Source organism: Chlorocebus sabaeus, chromosome 22 (genome assembly GCF_047675955.1).
Source record: "Chlorocebus sabaeus isolate Y175 chromosome 22, mChlSab1.0.hap1, whole genome shotgun sequence".
NCBI classification, from domain to species: Eukaryota; Metazoa; Chordata; class Mammalia; order Primates; family Cercopithecidae; genus Chlorocebus; species Chlorocebus sabaeus.
Genome location: NC_132925.1, coordinates 45,191,955 through 45,212,303, shown reverse-complemented (window position 1 = coordinate 45,212,303; position 20,349 = coordinate 45,191,955). Strand labels below are relative to the sequence as shown.

The 20,349-nt window shown below is 39.6% G+C and overlaps 1 protein-coding gene across 1 annotated transcript in view; it reads left to right on the top strand.

Annotated features, from left to right (window-relative positions):
• The window catches only part of OSBPL11 (oxysterol binding protein like 11), a 71,707-nt gene that overhangs the window by 25,458 nt on the left and 25,900 nt on the right, over positions 1-20,349 (top strand). Inside the window, exons 6-8 of the mRNA XM_007985536.3 lie at positions 8,410-8,611; positions 12,154-12,299; positions 15,767-15,907. Of these exons, the coding sequence (XP_007983727.2) occupies positions 8,410-8,611; positions 12,154-12,299; positions 15,767-15,907 (489 nt within the window). The remainder of the gene's footprint in view (positions 1-8,409; positions 8,612-12,153; positions 12,300-15,766; positions 15,908-20,349) is intronic.

Below are 20,349 nucleotides of genomic sequence, written 5' to 3'. Positions count from 1 at the left end.
GTTTGGGTGGTAACCACAGTTTGGCACTCCCTGTGTCACTGCCACTCCCTGACCCCCACACATGCCAAAGAAAAAAAAGTATTAGCTGAGCATCTGTGTCTTCACTAGGTTGGTATTTTTGCATTTAAGAACCCAACAAACTGTAAGATTAAGTCAAACTGTAAGATTATAACTACGTTAGGAATGTTTCTATATTCCAATGGAATAATTCTGTTTCTGAGAAAACAGTCCTTTTGGAATGTTTATATCATTTTTTGTCCTTCAGACAAATATTAAATACCTCCAGAACCAATTTTTCCCTTAAAATTTGGTTTATTGCTAATATAAAGTCATTATAATCTAGTCTCTGGAGGCATATTGTTTCCTAGTCTTTTTATTTATTTATTTATTTTTTGAGGTGGAGTTTTGCTCTTGTTGCTCAGGCTGGAATGCAGTAGCGTGATCTTGGCTCACTATAACCTCCGCCTCTCAGGTTCAAGCAATTCTCCTGCCTCAGCCTCCCAAGTAGGTGGGATTACAGGCGCCCACCACCACGCCTGGATAATTTTTTCATTTTTAGTAGAGACGGGGTTTCACCATGTTGGCCAGACTGGTCTTGAACTCCTGACCTCAAGTGATCTGCCTGCCTTGGCCTCCCAAAGTGCTGGGATTACAGACGTGAACCACTGCACCTGGCCAGCTTTTATTTTAAATGGGTTAAATTTATTAATATTTACCTTATTAGAAATTAAAACAGGAGTTAAAGTAACTTGTTAATTAAGAAAAAAATAAAAATTAATAAACCTAGTACATGTTAGCATAAATAACATTTTTATGTCAAAGTTATCTTTACCAAAACAAAATCATTATTGAAAAGAGTGGATTGTTTTACATTTTGCAGTCCCTTCAATGTCTGGCCTTACAGAACACAACAGAATTCTCATATCTGTTTCTATATTCAGTCTACTGTAGTATGTTGTTTTACTTGAACTACAGGATGAAAATTTGGCCATTCACAGATAATGTGTTTGGAAAAAAGAGAAACATTGTAATAGCCTTTTTAGATAATTGTGGCTATTCTTTGATACTATACCAAAACTTGACAACTGATAGTTTCTTAAATGTTAGATGCAGTGTGGAATCTAATACATATCAGTGAACTTTTTGTATTTTGTTACATGAAAATCCATTGGTCTGTCCTGCACTTTGAATGCATCTTTAACCTAGCCATGATTTTGTAACACTGTGCATTCATTAGTCATTTTGGAGATATTAGTTTACAGAGTTATGCAGATCTTGCAAATATTGATCCATTTTATTATTATACAGTGAGTAAAATTCACATTTATTAACATCCCCAGTGTCATCAGAAAAGTATTGGGAAGCTGTCAGATATACCAGATAAGGTTGTCTGAAATTCTGATTTTCATTTTACAGCTCAAATTTTGAAATTGGTAACAAATACTGTTGTTTTTTCGATAACCTCATTTTATTCAATCTTGAGAAAATGTCTAACTCATTCCCCAAACCTGAATCTCCATAGTTTCTTTCTTTCTTTCACATCAGAATAGTAGTCCATGGAAACAAACAAACAAACAAACAAAAAATAGCTAATTCAGCTTACAAGTCAGTCACACAAGTGCTTTTTCTCTAGGCAACCTCTGTATATTGGTATGCAACAGAAGGCTTTATATGTACTTCCCACTTTTTATATAGAGAATTTTTTAAATGTGTACTTGAGTCAAGATGTAGTAAATTTAATGATTTTTACTGCTTTACAAAGACGTTCTTAAGTAAATTGGCTTTTTTTTTTTTTTTCTGTGAGCACATGACAGGTAAAGAATACAGTGACCACTAGTGGGTTTGGTGTCACTGCCTTTTCACTATCGTTCCAGAAGTTTTACCCACCATTGCTTTTATGTCATGAATGCAGATGTCACCACAGTGAAAAAAAGCAAATAACTTCTTTGAATTATTATAACAAATAGTTTGACTTCACAGACTCTCTGAAAGGAGTCTCACAGGGGTCTCTGCAGAGCACACTTTGAGAATTACTGTTCTAGAAGTATCCAATTCCAGGAGGTTGTGATGTAAAGATATAAATTGATGTGAGTTTGAAAGGAACATTTTAATCAAATCTATGGGTAAGTTTAGTGTTAGATTAGGCAGCAGTTTGTAAAAGCAGTTAACTCTTTTTTTTTTTTTTTTTTTGAGACGGAGTTTTGCTCTTGTTGCCCAGGCTGGAGTACAATGGCACGATTTCGGCTCACTGCAACCTCCGCCTCCCAGGTTCAAGCGATTCTCCTGCCTCACCATCCCAAATGGCTGGGATTACAGGCATGCTACAGGCATCCACCATGCCCTACTAATTTTATATTTTTTTAGTAGAGACAGGGTTTCTCGATGTTGGCCAGGATGGTTTCGAACCCCTGACCTAAGGCGATCCACCCGCCTCGGCCTCCCAAAGTGCTGGGATTATAGGCGTGAGCCACCACACCCAGCCTAAAAGCAGTTAACTCTTGTGAGTAGTATCATATTGTCCTTGAAAATGAATTTATTACAAAAGCTTTACTTTATTAAAATCATCTGTTTACTATTTACTGTTTCTTATTAGTACTACTTATCAGTTCCCTTCTTTTTCAGTCCATGCTTCATGCCAGTACTATGCTATGCCCTGGGAGTAACTCAAATGACCAGTCTAGTAAGTGAGACAGAAACTTAAAACACAAGTAATTAAAATCATGATTCTAATTTGGTTTTCAGACAAATTATATGCCACCTGAATGATACACTCCTATCACTACAATTGCCATTTCTAGCTACAAAACACAGGTTCACCAAGGTTTCAGCTTTCTTGAAGTTTTCTTTTTTTTTTTAAAGGACCTGGTTTTATAGTGTCAAGGAACAATCACTAAAACAGTTTCGCAAATCACTTTTCCATTTCTTTGAATAGATTTGATTAGCTAATTTGTTTTGGAGAGAGCCATTACCAACTTTTAACATTTATGCTATAATTATATACTTTGTTTTAAAGCAGACTCGGCAAGTTATTTATATACACGCGCGCACACACACACACATATATATGCACACACATATATATACACACTATATATATCTTACTATCGATATATATCTTACTATATATCTTGTCTGCTTTAAAGTATGTGTGTGTATGTGTGTATATATATACACACACACTTTGTATATGTAATATGTACATATTATATATATATAGTATTAGTCCATATTCACGCTGCTGATAAAGACATACCTGAGACTGGGTAATTTATACAGAAAAAGAGGTTTAATGGACATACAGTTCCAAATGGCTGGAGAGGCCTCACAATCATGGTAGAAGGCAAGGAGGAGCAAGTCATGTCTTACATGGATCACAGCAGGCAAAGAGAGAGAGAGAACTTGTGTAGGGGAACTCCTCTTTATAAAACCATCAGATCTCCTGAGACTTATTCACTATCACAAGAACAGCATGGGAAAGACCTACCCTGATGATTCAGTTACCTCCCACTAGGTCCCTCCTACAAGATGTGGGAATTCAAGACGAGATTTGGGTGGGGACACAGCCAAACCATATCATTCTGCCCTGGCCCCTCCCAAATCTCATCTCCTCACATTTCAAAACCAATCATGCCTTCCCAACAGTTCCCCAAAGACTTAACTCATTTTAACATTAACTCAGAAGTCCACAGTCCAACGTCTCATCTGAGACAAGGCAAGTCCCTTCTGCCTGTGAGCCTGTAAAATCAAAAGCAAGTTAGCTACTTCCTAGATATAATGGGAGTACAGGCCTTGGATAAATACAGCCATTCCAAATGGGATAAAAAGGCCAAAACAAAGGGGCTACAGGCCCCATGCAAGTCCAAAATCCAATAGGGCAGTCAAATCTTAAAGCTCCAAAATGATCCCCTTTGACTCCATGTCTCACATCCAGGTCACGCTGATACAAGAGGTGGGTTCCCATGGTCTTGGGAAGCTCTGCCCCTGTGGTTTTGCAGGGCATAGCCTCCCTCCTGGCTGCTTTCATGGGCTGGCATTGAGTGTCTGTGGCTTTTCCAGGCACATGGTACAGGCTGTTAGTGGATCTACCATTCTGAGTTTTGGAAGACAGCGGCCCTCTTCTCACAGCTCCACTCAGTGGTGCCCCAGCAGGGACTCGGTGTGGGGGCTCTGACCCTACCTTTCCCTTCCGCACTGCCCTAGCAGAGGTTCTCCATGACTGCTCTGCTCCTGCAGCAGGCCTCTGCCTGGGCATCCAGGTGTTTCCATACATCCTCTGAAATCTAGGCAGAGGTTCCCAAACCCCAATTCTTGACTTCTGTGCACTAGCAGGCTCAACACCACATGGAAGCTGCTAAGACCTGAGACACCTGAAGCCTCTGAGACCACAGATGAGCTCTACATTGACCTCCTTCAGCCACGGCTGGAGCTCCTGGGACACAGGGCACCAAACGTCTAAGCTGCACACAGCATGGGGACCCTGAGCCCGGCCCATGAAACCACCTTTTCCTCCTAGGTCTCCGGGCCTGTGATGAGAGGGGTTGCCATGAAGACTTCTGACATGCCCTGGAGACATTTTCCCCGTTGTCTTGGGGGTTAACATTTGGCTCCTAGTTGCTTATGCAAATTTCTGCAGCCAGCTTGAATTTCTCCTCAGAAAATGGGATTTTCTTTTCTATTATGTCATGAGGCTGCAAATTTTCTGAACTTTTATGCTCTGCTTCCCTTACAAAAATGAATGCCTTTAACACCACCCAAGTTACCTCTTGAATGCTTTCCTGCTTAGAAATTTCTTCCACCAGATACCTAAATCATCTCTGTCAAGTTCAAAGTTTCACAAATCTCTAGGGTAGGGGCAAAATGCCACCAGTCTTTTTGCTAAAACCTAACAAGTCACCTTTGCTCCAGTTTCAACAGGTTCCTCAATTCCATCTGAGATCACCTCAGCCTGGACATTATTGTCCATATTGCTATCAGCATTTTGGGCAAAGCCATTCAACAAGTCTCTAGGGAGTTTCAAACTTTCCCACATTTTCCTGTCTTCTTCTGAGCCCTCCAAACTGTTCCAACCTCTGCCTGTTACCCGGTTCCAAAGTCGCTTCCACATTTTCGGGTACCTTTTCAACAGCTTGTCACTTCTGGTACCAATTTACTGTATTAGTCTATATTCATGCTTCTGATAAAGGCATACCCAAGACTGGGTAATTCATACAGAAAAAGAAGTTGGATGGACTTACAGTTCCACATGGCTGGGGAGGCCTCACAGTCATGGCAGAAGTCAAGGAAGAGCAAGTCATGATGGCAGCAGGCAAAGAGAGAACTTGTGCAGGGGAAGTCTTCTTTATACAACCATCAGATCTCGTGAGACTTATTCACTGTCATGAGAACAGCACGGGAAAGACCTGACCCCATGATTCAGTTACCTCCCACTGGGTCTCTCTCACAACACACGGAAATTCAAGATGAGATTTGGGTGGGGTTGCAGCCAAACCGTATCATATATGTATCTTTTTTGAGAGACAGTGTCTCATTGTTGCCAGGCTGGAGTGCATAGCTCACTGCAGCCTCCAACTCTTGAGCTCAAGCAGCCCTCCCACCTCAGCCTCCCAAGTAGCTGGGATTACAGGCACATGCCACCACACACAGCTTATTTTTACCATTTTTTTTTTCCCTAGAGATGGCATCTTGCTATGTTCCCCAGGATGGGCTTGAACTCCTGGCCTCAAGTGACCCTCCCACCCTGGCCTCCCAAAGATACAATTATATTTTAAATTTTATTTTTTCTAGTCAAGAACATTACTTTCTTAGACCACTTCTACCACCAATACTAGCAGGTGGCTCTTTTGGTCCTTCTACACAAAGAAGCATACTATTTTCTCTTTCAAGTGTTCTTATATTGTGACTTCTGATTATGCTGTGAATGTCTTGAGATTTTTTTTTCCTTTGTTAAACTTTTATTGGCTTATAACATACTATAGAAAAGTACACAAATTACAAGTGTGCCTCTTGTAATTTCTGCATAATGACTTCCTGGATCAAGAAGTTAAATGTTATGAGCACCCTAGGGCCACTTCTATGTCCCTCATCACAACACCCTTCCTCACTATCCTGACTTTTAACACCATAAATTTATTTTACCTATTTTTGATACTTCTAAAACTGGAGTCATACAGTATGTACTCCTTCGGGTATGGCTGCTTTTCAGTTCACAGTATGTGTTTGAGATTTATTTAGGATGTTGAGTGTAAATATTCCTTTTCATTGCTATATAATATTCACTGTATGCTTATGCTATAATATTTTTTATCCATTCTGGTGTTGATGGATCTGAGTTGCTGAGCATATGCATGTATATATCTCTTGATTAGGTAGCTAAGAGTGTAATCGTTGGATCATAAATTATATTTACTTATGTCTAGCAGATATTGCCGCACTGTATTTCAGAGTGGTTCTACCTGTTCATAAGTTTGGATTAGTGGGAGTTGGTTCCTAAATTTATATACAAAAACATTTATACACACACAAAGCACACTATATATGCATGTATAGATGTGTATATGTTAATAGATAGCATCATACCTACATACAATTTGTCCTTTTATGAAACCTTTTTTTCTGGGACGGGTGAATGTTTGATCCTTAACTATGGTACATGTTTTCAGGAACTATTCCATATATGACACAGTGATTTGCTTAGTAGGATCATTTTGCACACCTTTTTCACTTGCCCCCTGGTGAGCCGTATCAAAAATCACCTGGGCTGGGCACAGTGGCTCATGCCTGTAATCCCAGCACTTTGGGAGGCCACAGTGGGTGGATCGCTTGAGCCCAGGAGTTTGAGACCAGCGTGGGCATCATGGCAAAACCCTGTCTCTACTAAAAAATAATACAAAAAATTAGCCAGGCATGGTGGCACACACCTGTAGTTCCAGCTATCTGAGAGGCTGAGGTGAGAGCCTCAGAGGTCGGGAGGTCAAGGCTGCAGTGAGCCATGATTGCACCACTGCATTCCAGCCTAGGCGACAAAGTGAGACCCTATCTCAAAAAAAGGAAAAAAATATCACCTGGAACAGAGCCTCTGAAAGCTAAAAGAGTCTGTCCACTATGTAAAGTTTCTATGTGAATTAAGCTAGTGTCCAGAGGATGGTCCATTAGAGAACCTTCTGCTCACAACTGAAAGTCATTAAGCATCATAAATTCAGTTTTCCTCTAAAAAATTGGCTTGCTCATCATTGTTACTCCATTGGTTCTGTTAGGAAAGCTGTACAATGCTCCTAATAAAAGCAGAGTGTATTAAAATCTTTCAAACTGAAAAGCTTGCATCCAGTACTCGGTCCAAAATCAGCATAACAGGACCAGAAAGTTTGGTTAGGAAAGAGGAAGCAGGAAAGCCACTATGCACTCATAGTAGATTCAAATTGAGTCTGACCAAAGGTATAAAAAGTAAGTGGTTGAGAGCCCAGACTGGAACTTAGTTTAACTTTGGAAGGAAGTATTTGATTCTCCTGTTAAGGATCTTCTAGAATCTTTCTGATAATTTGATGGCTTAATACTCTTTTTTTTTTTTTGAGACAGAGTCTCACTTTATCACCCAGGCTGGAATGCAGTGGCTCTATCTCGGCTCACTGCAAGCTCTGCCTCCTGGGTTCATGCCATTCTCCTACCTCAGCCTCCGAGTAGCTGAGACTACAAGCGCCTGCCACTACGCTTGGCTAATTTTTTGTATTTTTAGTAGAGACAGGGTTTCACCATGTTAGCCAGGATGGTCTCGATCTCCTGACCTTGTGATCTGCCCACCTTGGCCTCCCAAAATGCTGGAATACTCTTAATAAAAAGTGCCAGGTCTTTTACGTTTTGTTGCTTCCAAAGAAAAATTGCAGCTGCCTTAATTAACAATCTTTTGCCCAATTGATAAGCACCATTAAATGTTCATTAAATGAAAATAGCCAAACAAACTTTTAGAAAGCCTAATATGGCCCATTATGTCTTTTATTTTTTATTTATTTTTAATTTTGAAACAGGGTTTTACTCTTTCACCCAGGCTGCAGTTCAATGGCGTGATCATGGCTCACTGCAGCCTCAACCTCCTGGGCTCAGGTGATCCTCCCACTTGAGTCTCCAAAGTAGATGGGACTACAGGCATGTGCCACCATGCCTGACTAATTTTTAAAATGTTGTGTAGAGATGGGGTCTTTCTAGGTTGCCTAGGCTGGTCTTGAACTCCTGGGCTCAAGTTATCTTCCCACCTCAGCCTCCCAAAATGCTGGAATTACAGGTGTGAGCCACTGTGCCTGGCCTAGTGGGTCTTTAAAAATGGCTCAGAAGCTGAATCTGGTAATTAAAATGGCAACTGTATGTATACACGTTTTACAGAAATCACGAGTAGGACCCACAGAACTGTTTTTTCCTTAGATGATGTCTCATGCTGAAGGACAACAAAGAGATTTAATTAGACGAATTGAATGCCTTCCTACTTCTGGCCATCTTAGTTCCTTGGACCAGGATCTCTTAATGCTCAAAGCTACTTCCATGGCAACTATGAACTGCTTAAATGACTGCTTTCATATTCTCCAGTTACAGCACGCATCACATCAGAAGGGCTCATTGCCTTCAGGTAAGTTGTCGATTAAAGGTAGGGCTTCACAATGAAGGCCAACACACGGAAAGGACTGCATTTGTTGTAATTCTAATTTCAGAAAATCTTAAAAAAAGGAAAAGAAAACCAGAGCCTGTTGGTTTTTAATTATCCTGCTGATGTTATATAAATCCTTAATGACTGTGTCCTTTTCAGAATCTAAAATGATTTTAGGACTAATGTCTAATATCACTGAACATTCCTGAAGAGACCTCAAGCTCAACATGTCAAAAACTGAACTCAAAATGTGCATCTCCTATATTTCCATTAAAATTGGTGGCATCACTATCCATCTGTTCATCCAGTTGACCAAAGTAGAAACCTTTGCATTATTTTTTGAGTTTTGACTTAGTCCACTATCATTATTTTCATGTATATTAAAGTCTATCAGTCACTTTTCAGTTTGAAAAATAATGTGTAGCTAAGTAAGGTGGCTCATGCCTATAATCTCAGCTACTTGGGAGGCTGAGGCAGGAGGATCCCTGGAGCCCAGGAGTCCAAGGCTACAGTAAGCTATGATCCCACAACTGCACTCCAGCCTGGGTGACAGAATGAGACCCCATTAAAAAAAAAAAAAGTATATATATGTTCACTATTTGAGAACACCTATTTGTTGAAATTAATTGTGCTAAGGAAATGTTATTGCATGGTACTACAAAAATGAATCTTTCTGTAAATAAGATGCTCATCACATTGTGTGAGCAATAACTTAATGCTAGTGATGGCTGTGACTTAATACCTTACATCTCATTGTTCTCTTATTTAACTAGTTCACCTTACTCATAAAAGAAAGGTATTTTAGAAAAGTAGAGTCTCTGCTCAGGAGACAGTTTCCCTTAGTCAGATGGATATAGGATGGACCTCATCCTCATGTGTGCCTAAATTCAACAATTCCAGCCAACAAACTGTTTTTAATGGCAATTGTAGATGTAGGTCAGGGCACTATTGAGAGAGCCAGTTATGTATATTCCTCTTAAAAAATTCATAGTCCACTTAGGGAAGAAACATGTAAATGGTAAGTATAAAATAATGTGTAGGGGCCAGGCGTGGTGGCTCATGCCTGTAATCTCAGCACTTTGGGCAGCTGAGGCAGGCGGATCACCTAAGGTCAGGAGTTTGAGACCAGCCTGGCTAACTTGGTGAAACCCCGTCTCTACTAAAAGTACAAAAATTAGCTGAGCTAGGTGGTGGCGGGCACCTGTAATCCCAGCTACTCAGGAGGCTGAGGCAGAAGAATCGCTTGAACCCAGGAGGTGGAGGTTGCAGTGAACCAAGATCACGCCACTGTACTCCAGCCTGGGTGACAAGAGTGAGAATCCATCTTAAAAATGATAATAATAATGTGTAGGGTGCTTCTACTAAAAGGAATAAACTGTGGGGGAATAGCTGACTGGCTGAAGGATAAAAAAGATAATGCATAGGGTGCTACTACCAAAGAAACAAACTGTGGGAGAATAGCTGAATGGCTGGTAGAAAGAGTTCTGAGAAAGGCACAGAGAAGCTGCAAAGACCGATTAGTTTAGGAGTGAGAGGTAGAGGAAAGGGCATTCCATAGTTTAGGAGTGAGAGGTAGAGGAAAGGGCATTCCAAAGAGATAGAGGAGTCTAAATTGTGAGTTGTGAATGTGGATTCGTGGCTTGTAGGAATTGTAAGTAGTTCAATATAAATTTTCTCTTCTTATAAAGGAACATACTCATTATAGAAAATACTGTAGAGTCAAAAGAAGAAACAAAATATATGCATTGTCCTACCAACCAGAAACCACCACTGTTGATATATTAGTATGCTCCCCCTCCCAGATTTTCTCTTTTTTCTTTTCAGTTTTTGTTTCTTTTGCCCTGTTGTTATTGGAAAATATGTTTGTATCTTTTTTCACTTTATATCAAAAATGTTTTCCAATCATATGCTATTGATAAATTTGCTTAGTATTTATATTCCTTTGAGGAGACAAATGTACTTTGATTGACTTAACTATATCCCTGTGTTGAACGTTGGATTAGTTAGGCCTAGCTATGAAATTTGGGTTAATTCTAGTGTTGGTAATCATAATTCTCAGTCAAATGAAACAGTTTATTTCCGGTTTATACTACTTAATTTTTGCTTATTTTTAAGACAATATTTTTATTTTATTTTATTTTTTCTCACTCTGTTGTCCAGGCCAGAGTGCAGTGGTGCCATCATGGCTCACTGCAGCTCAACTTCCCAGGCTCATGCTATTCTCCTGCTTTAGCCCCCCGAGTAGCTAGGACTACAGGTACACGCCACCATGGCTGGCTAATTCCTTTTATTTTTTATAGAGATGGAGTCTCTCTGTGTTGCCCAGACTTGCTTAATTTTTTTAAAGTATGTCATGTAACACAGTGCTAGATATTAGATGCTCAATAAATACTTAATTAAATACTATATTTCATTTGTGGCCAGGCGTGGTGGCTCACACCTGTAATCCGAACACTTTGGGAGGCCAAGGCAGGCAGATCACCTGAGGTCAGGAGTTCAAGACCAGCCTGGCCAACATGGTAAAACTTCATCTCTACTAAAAATACAACAATTAGCCAGGTGTGGTGGCGAGCACCTGTAGTCCCAGCTACCTGGGAGGCTGAGGCAGGAGAATCATTTGAACCTGGGAGATGCGGGTTGCAGTGAGCTGAGATCATACCAGTGCACTCCAGCCTGGTCAATAGAGCGAGACTGTGTCTCAAAAAAAAAAAGTACATTTCCTACTCCTACATTTCTGCTGGAGTAGTCTGAGCATCCCTTATTATAGCACTCTATAACCAAGTTTCTGTGAAACCTAGATCAGCCTCTGAAATCAAATGGAACATTTTCCATTATTGATTAGGCATAGAATCCACTTTGTTTAACTAGTTGAGGGTAACAAGAGACATTTGAATCATTAACCGAGAAGATGACAGGTCTCCAAATGTGACCACTGTCTTCACTAGGTCAGTTATTATTTATTCAGTAGAAGAGTCTTTCAGTTTAAGTTGTGTGGGGCTTTTTAAAAATGATTTCAAAAAACAACATATATTTGCAATTCTTAAATTAGATCCAGGGGATTATTTTGATTGGTTAGACAATTGTTGCTGAGAATAAGGCTCAATCCCAAATTGAAACAAATTTTACTCTTTCACAGTCCCAGACTCCTCCTGTCGCTGTGACTCTCTCTAAAGCCTAATTGCATACTTTTTAAGCAGTAGAGGGACAAAGACAGCAAATCAACTGTTAGGTTATAAATATACTTCGTGATTCGCAGACTTGTCCAAGAATGAATTCAGTCCTATTCAGGGTTGATTTCTTTTAAATAGTATCTGATATCAAGTTGCAAGTTGCTCTGTTGTAAAATACCCAATCATCGGGCTCATGCTAATGAGATATAAGTGGCTGTCTTGCAGGGTCTCTTAACAGGTTTAATTGCTTTTAGTCTTGTAGGCTCGAAACAAAATTGTTAAATAAAATCCATATCTGCCGAACTTTCTAGATTATGAGCAAGTTTCAGCGAAAGGTTTCTCTTACTTCATCAGGAACAACAATCGAGTGGTTAGAACCAAAGATATCTTTATCAAACCACTATAAAAATGGAGCTGACCAGCCCTTTGCAACTGAGCAGAGTAAGCCGGTGGCAGTCCCAGAAGAGCGGCCTGTTGCAGAATCTGGACTATTAGCAAGGGTAAGGTAATATAAAAATATGGTTTTGATGTGAAAAATTAGGTATCAAAGAGTCAGTTTTCTTTTCATTTTCAGGGCATGCACATCAACTTAACACCTGAGCAACACTCTTGAAGATTCTAAAACATTTTAAACTGCACTGTTTTTGAAGAGGTCTCTGATATTAAACTTGTTGAATTTTCCAGGTTAAATTATGTGCCCTTCTTACCTTTAGTTTACTTTTGCTTGATAAAAATATATTTAAAAAATTGAAATTTATGTTTTTCTTTTCCTAGAAAACAACTTACGAGATTTGTACAATGTTTATCTCTTACATTTCTTAACCCATTATCTTAACATTACTTATTAAGTTTATAATCTTAAAACTTAAGTCTTTTTCATAATAAGCACTTTACCAAGCCTGTTGTTTCAAGTATTACCCTACTTAAAATAGCACAGAATCTTAGGGTTTATATTTTTATAAACTATTATTCATTTCACATTTCTTAGAAGCTGAAGAGGGTTTTATTCTATTCATAATCTACACTATAACAATTCATATTGATTTTTTTTGCCTTTTGTGTTCACATCTGTTATTTTAAGCTATTTTTACTTGATAAGCATTTTCCTATGTTGTACTAGTCTGTATAATTAAAGATTGAAGTAGTCTATTGAGTTAATGTCCCTATTGTTGAATATCTAGATTGTTTGGGGTTTGTTTTTTTTTTAGTTTATAAATAACACTTTATTATCTTGTTTCCAACATTTTCTTTCTTTCTTTCTTTCTTTTTTTGACAGTTTCGCTCTTGTTGCCTGGCTGGAGTACAATGGCGTGATCTCAGCTCACTGCAGCCTCCACCTCCGGGGTTCAAGTGATTCTCCTGCCTCAACCTCCCTAGTAGCTGGAATTACAGGCATGTACCACCACGCCCAGCTAATTTTGTATTTTTAGTAGAGATGGGGTTTCTCCATGTTGGTCAGGCTGGTCTCGAACTCTGGACCTCAGGTGATCCACCCGCCTCGGCCTCCCAAAGTGCTGGGATTACAGGCGTGAGCCAGCACACCCGGCCTTCTATTTTTTTTTTTTTTTAGCTTATCTTATAATAATAATATAACTTATTGGAAACAAGATATTACCAAGTAGCGGCCGGGCACGGTGACTCACGCCTGTGATCTCAGCACTTTGGGAGGCCGAGGGGGGCAGATCACGAGGTCAGGAGATCGAGACCATCCTGGCTAACACAGTGAAACTCCATCTCTACTAAAAAAATATATATATATCTATATAGGTATATAGATATATATATAAAATTAGCCAGGCATGGTGTTGGGCACCTGTAGTCCCAGCTACTTGGGAGACTGAGGCAGGAGAATGGCGTGAACCCAGAAGGTAGAGGTTGCAGTGAGCCGAGATTGCGCCACTGCACTCCAGCCTGAGCGACAGAGCAAGACTCCGTCTCAAAAAAAAAAAAAAAAAAAAGTTATACTACCAAGTAGCATTACTGAGTCAAGAGTAATGCATAGTTAATGGTACTTTATATATTCGTAAATTACTTCTTAGAAGAAATGTACGGCACAGGGACTTCCAAAGTTGACAAAAGTGTTGGCTTGATAAGGCAGGCATTGCAGGCAAGGGTTGGCAGGGGAGGAGAAAAAACAATAATATATAAAATGCTTTTTCTCTATAGCTGTTTGACTAGCTCATTTGTAGAATCAGCAATTAAGAAGTATTTATTAAGCTTAGTATATGACAAGTCCAATGCTAAGAATTAGAGAAGAAGCAAAAATTGGAAGATACAAGTTTTTCACTGAAGAGACTTATAATCTGCTTGGAGTCACAACATATACACTGAAACAATGAGATGATAATATAAAGCAATATACTTTTTTTCTTAATTGATGCCATGTAGGCTATTGGGATGGGGTATTCAGAGAAAGGAAGAAGACATATTGAGTCGGGTACATGAGAAATGCTTTGGAGAGAAAGTGGGATTGGAATTGAGCTTTGAAATGAGACAGGATTTGAAGGGAGGAGGAAGAGAATGGGACTCTCAAGATGAAGGACTAACACTAGCAAGGATCCTAAGGCATGTGTGTTTATTGAGGAGAAAGCTTGCCTGGTAGTTTTAAACCCAGGATATGCCATTCAGTAACATGTGGACCAATTAATTAACCACCCTTAGCTTCAACTTCCTCATCGGTAAGGTAGGGATAATACTACCTTTTAAGATCCTTATAAGGATCAATTGAATTTAGTAGAACACCTGGCTACTAAGTGTTCTACTCCATAGAATGCAGTGTAAATTGTGCCCCCAAATAACATAAAAATAATGCAGAAGGGTTTAGTCTTAATAACAATAGCATCATGATCATGGGGAAGAATGTGCTATGTTTAAGAAGATTGGTACATGATATGACTTGGAAAAAAATGTGAATAGAAGGATATGGAAGTAGACATGAAGACAAATGAATAGATTATGTGCATTTCAAATGAAAAATCAATTGGATTTGTGACTGACTGGATATAGGGTTGGATCAAGTCAAGTCCCAAGTTTTTGAGCATAAATGATTAGATAAAATTGTATTGTCATTCACGAAGCAAAATTAGGAAGAAAGAGACTTTTGAGAAAAAAGGTTTAGTATAATTATAAACATGTAAATTTTACATGAGAGGAGGATATATGATTATAAATATATATAAAAAACAAGGGGCTGGGTATGGTGGCTCACGCCTGTAATCCCAGTACTTTGGGAATCCAAGGCAGGTGGATCACTTGAGGTCAGGAGTTTGAGACCAGCCTGGCCAACATGGCGAAACCTAATCTCTACTAAAAATACAAAAATTAGCCAGGTGTGGTGGCGTGTCCCTGTAATCCCAGCTACTTGGGAGGGTGAGGCAGTAGATTCGCTTGAACCCAGGAGGTGAAGGTTGCAGTGAGGTAACGCCACTGTACTGCAGCCTGGGCAACAGAGCAAGACCCTGTTTCAAAAAGAAAAAAGCAATTAAGGAACTGGGCGTGGTAGTGGGCACCTGTAATCCCAGCACTTTTGAGAGGCCAAGGTGGGTGGATCACTCGAGGTCAGGAGCTTGAGACCAACCTGGCCAACATGGTGAAACCCCATCTCTACTAAAAACACAAAAATGAGCTGGATGCGGTGGTGCACGCCGGTAATCCCAGCGACTCTGGAGGCTGGAGGAGACATTCTTCACTCTTTTTGAAAAATTCTATTTTCCCTCCAAAAAAGAAAAATAGTTCATATGTGATATATATGGCAAAACTGCAATATGTTCAATATCAACAATAATGGGGCTCTCTGAAGGAAATTTATTCCATGGCCAAATAGTTACAGTTCTGAAAGATTTTTGCCCATACTCAGAATCACTTAGGTCAAATATAAATGTCTTCAAATCTGATATTTATATTTTTGTCCTCAATGGATATGAATAGGTAGCTAAAATACTAGACTTTTGCTTTGTTTTGCATCAAGGAGCCTGAAGAAATAAATGCAGATGATGAGATAGAGGATACATGTGACAACAAAGAAGATGACCTGGGAGCTGTAGAAGAACAACGTAGTGTCATCCTACATCTCTTGTCACAGCTTAAGCTGGGCATGGATTTAACGAGAGTAAGTAATGGCATAAGCTGGCTATGGAGATTGTTAAGGGCTGTACCAGTAATTCTTCATGTTTATGTCAGGACTTTTTATTTATTTATTTACTTTGTTAATACTAATTTTAATTTTTTTTTTCGAGACAGAGTTTCACTCTTATTGCCCAGACTGGAGTGCAGTGGTGCAATCTCGGCTCACTGCAGCCTCCACTTCCTGGGTTCAAGTGATTCTCTTGCCTCATCCTCCTGGGTAGCTGGGATTATAGGCACCCACCACCACGCCCAGCTAATTTTTTGTAGTTTTGGTAGAGATGGGGTTTCACCATGTTGGCCAGGCAAGTCTCGAGCTCCTGACCTCGTGATTCTCCCACCTCAGCCTCCCAAAGTGCTGAGATTACAGGCATGAGCCACCGCACCTGGCTGATCTTTTTATTTTTTATGATTTTTTTTTTTAGTCTCCTGATGAACATTTTTTATTTTCATAAAAAATGGCTTTCTTGGCCAGGCACAGTGGCTCATGCCTGTAATCAGGCTGGCCTTGAACTCCTGATCTCAAATGATCCACTGTCCTCGGGAGGCCGAGGTGAAACCTGTCTCAGGAGGCTGAGACAGGTGGATCACTTGAGGTCAGAAGTTCAAGACCAACCTGGCCAACGTGGTGAAACCCCAACTCAGGAGGCTGAGGTGGGCAGATCAATTTAAATCAGGAGTTCAAGACCAGCCTGGCCAACATGACAAAACCCTGTCTTAGGAGGTGGCTGAGGTAGGCGGATCACTTGAGGTCAGGAGTTTGGGACCAGCCCGGCCAATGTGGTGAAACCCCGTCTCTACTAAAAATACAAAAATTAGCCGGGCATGGTGGCCTGTAGTCCCCAGCTACTCGGGAGGCTGAGGTGGGAGGATCTCTTGATCCTGGGTGGTGGAGGTTGCAGTGAGCTGAGATTGTGCCACTGCGCTCTAGTCTGAGCAACAGAGCAAGACTCCATCACTAAAAAAAAGGCTTTCTGGTTTTCTTGTGCAGCAGGAAGTTGTCTGGCAAATAATACCAATTGTCTTTGAGTTTCAGAACAAAATTAAAGGAGTCCATTGGTATACTATACTGGAAAATGTAGAGAAAATTATGTAATCCTACAAAACTATGAAAGACACTTTCACTTACTTCCCACATGCGGATCATGCATTTGGGTATTATCTATAACAGGAGTCTGCAGACTTTTTCTGTAAAGGGCCAGATAGTAAATATTTGCAGCTATATGGACATAGGTCTCTGTTGTAGCTGTTCAACTCTGCCTTTGTAGTATAAAAGTAGCCATAGACAATATACTGGATTGGGCATGGCTATATTCCAACAAAACTTCATTTACTAAAACAGGAGGCCAGATTTAACCCAAAGACTACGGTTTGCAGATTCCTGGCCAAAAGCTTTGCTACTTTAAGTGTGATCTGAAGACCAGTAGCATCGCCATCACCTGGAAACTTGTTAGGAATGCAGAATCTCAGGCCCCAGTCGCAGATGTGGTGGACCAGAATCTGCATTTTAATAAGATCCTTTATGATTCATATATACATTAAAGTTTGAGAAGCACTAATCTATCGTTTTTAATTTTAGGCCGGTTTTCTCTGTTCCCAGTTTATTTAACTAGTGTGTCTTAATTTGTCTTAACAATTAATCCATGACATTAATTTAAAAAGCCAATCAAGTTCAAAACCTATATATGTCAAATATATATTACTTTAGGATTATTTACTTTGAATTACTGATGAAACAATTTTGCATTAGTATGGAATTTCAAAATTGACTTTAGGAGATAGATATCAATTGGAGATTTTTTTGATGCCATTGAAGGTAGATTTAAAACATTGTTTCCAACAAATTGTTCATCTGAAAATATAACTTAAATAGAAAGCATAAGAAGCAGACATTTTAGGAATTAATAAAGAAACCCATAAAACTTTCATTATTTATATAGCTTCAGTATTTCAACTGGGAATCATTTCTGTTCCAGAAATATTTTCATATTAATGGTTCAGAAAAGACCTCATAGTTGTGAAACTGGTTAAAAATGAATAGTCTTCTGAATAGGGTTGTTTGGTATTAGCATGGTGTTTGCAGTCCCTGAGATTTGCATTTGTAAGGCGCAAGAACAGCATTGAGGTTTATGAGGCATAAGAGCATTTGAAAAAAGTGTGCTGTAATAGTAATCCACATGGTAGAAGTTCTCTCATGGCATGAATAACGGCATATACTATACTTTTTCCACCTTTGTACCTTGTTGATTAAAAAGTTGTATGTGGCTGGGTGTGGTGGCTCATGCCTGTAATCTCAGCACTTTAGGAGGCCAAGGCAGGTGGATCACATGAGCCCAAGAGTTCAAGACCAGCCTAGACAACATGGCAAAACCCTGTCTGTACTAAAAAATACAAAAATTAGCTGGGCATGATGGTGCACGACTGCGATCCCAGCTACTAGGTAGCTGAGATACAAGAATTGCTTGAACCTGGGAGGTGGAGGTTGCAGTGAACCGAGACTGTGCCACTGCACTCCAGCCTGGGCAACGGAGCGAGACCCTGTCTCAAAGAAAGAAAGTTGTATGTGTTACACATATATTACATTAATATTAACCAACCACAAATTAAGAGCATCTATACAACATTTAATGGAATGATACTTTTCAGGCAATATTAAAGAGCCTGGGGCTGGGCGCCGTGGCTCATGCCTGTAATTCCAGCACTTTGGGAAGCTGAGGCGGGTGGATCACTTGAAGTCAGGAGTTGGAGACCAGCCTGGCCAACATGGTGAAACCCTGTCTCTACTAAAAACAAAGAAATTAGCCGAGTGTGGTGGCACACGCCTGTAATCTCAGCTGCTTGAGGAGTTAAGGCAGGAGAGAATAGCTTGAACCCAGGAGTCAGAGGTTACAGTAAGCCGAGGTTGCACCACTGCACTCTAGCCTGTGCGACAGAGCTAGATTCCGTCTCAAAAAATAAACAAATAAATAAAAATAGTCTGGTGACTAAAATTCTGTTACAGCTATGTCTTATCTAATAACAACACTTACTTAACAAATATTTACTGGGCCCTTGTTATATTCCAGACACTGTGCTAGCTCTTGGGACAGCAACAAAGAAGATAACCATGGTCCTAACCTTCATATTGTGACTAAGTAATATGCACTTTCCCTACTGTTCATTTTATTCCTTTTTAAATAATATTATGAAATTAGTGTAAACACAGAAAATTTTAGAAAACCAAAGAAAATCTATCTTTTCACTACCCTAACATAACACAGCTCTCACTTTTGGTATTCCTGTCCAATCTTTCTTCACTTTGTCATAGTTTATATGCAATTTTGTTTTACTTCCTTTTTTCAGTTAATTTTTGTGTGTGTGAAATGTGTTAAACACACAGAAGACTGAATGGAATACATATAAACATTCAAAGAAAAAAGATAAAATGAATACCCATGTATCTACCTCTGATATTAAGCTATAGAACATTGCCTGAACTTGGAATCTCTGAGTTCCCCTCTCATTTATAGTCCTCTACTTTTTCCTCCGTATAACAATTTACTTTACTTTTGTGTTAATTATCCCTCTACTTTTTGCTATGGTTTTACTGCTTTTTTGTACTCCATAATGATGTTTAGAAAAAAATGAATAGCTAACATAAGCTTAGCATAAGGAAAGGACTGTGTTGCCATTTGTAGAAAACAGCTCCCAGAAAAAGACAAGTTAAACATTTGAGTCTCTGGCTTTAGCTTTTTATGTTATTGAGAAAGTTTAGAAGAGCCCTTTCTGGTGAAATTAGAAGGCAAAGTTGTGAGTCCTGTAAAATATACATCCCAGAGCATTTGGTGTGAGCCAGCTGCAGGAGGAATGTGGGCTGGGGGAGTGAACTGCTCAGTATTTTCAGTTTCAAAACAAACTGTGACCTACCTCCAACTCTCAGGAATAGATTGAAGTTAGAAGGCATCTGTTGGGGAAATGAGCATCTTCAGCCAATCCAGACAGCAGAACATGGAGAGGAGAGTAAGAATTTCACCAGCAGATAGTCAACACAAGCCAAATACAGATACACTCGGAATCAGTTTCACTAGGCTATTTTATCCTCAGGTTTGAAAAGATGATACAATGGCAGTATGAAGCGTGTGGATGACAGTCTTCAGTATGTCTGTCTCTTGAGTCGCATCACTCTAATCTGGACCAAGATTTCCTTTAGCTTTCTCTTTGGCTAAATCTGTTTACTGTATCCATTTCTTCTTTCTTGGTTGCCTCTCATTTTGTTGGAATACATCCTCCATTAATTTCTCAGGAAGATTTGTAAGAAGCAAATGTGAAAATGTGTGTCTGAAATGTCTGTGTTGCCCTCATGTTTCATTGCTGGTTTAGATAGAATTTGTTGCTTGTGGCCAGGTGCAGTGGCTCATGCCTGTAATCCCAGCACTTTGGGAGGCCGAA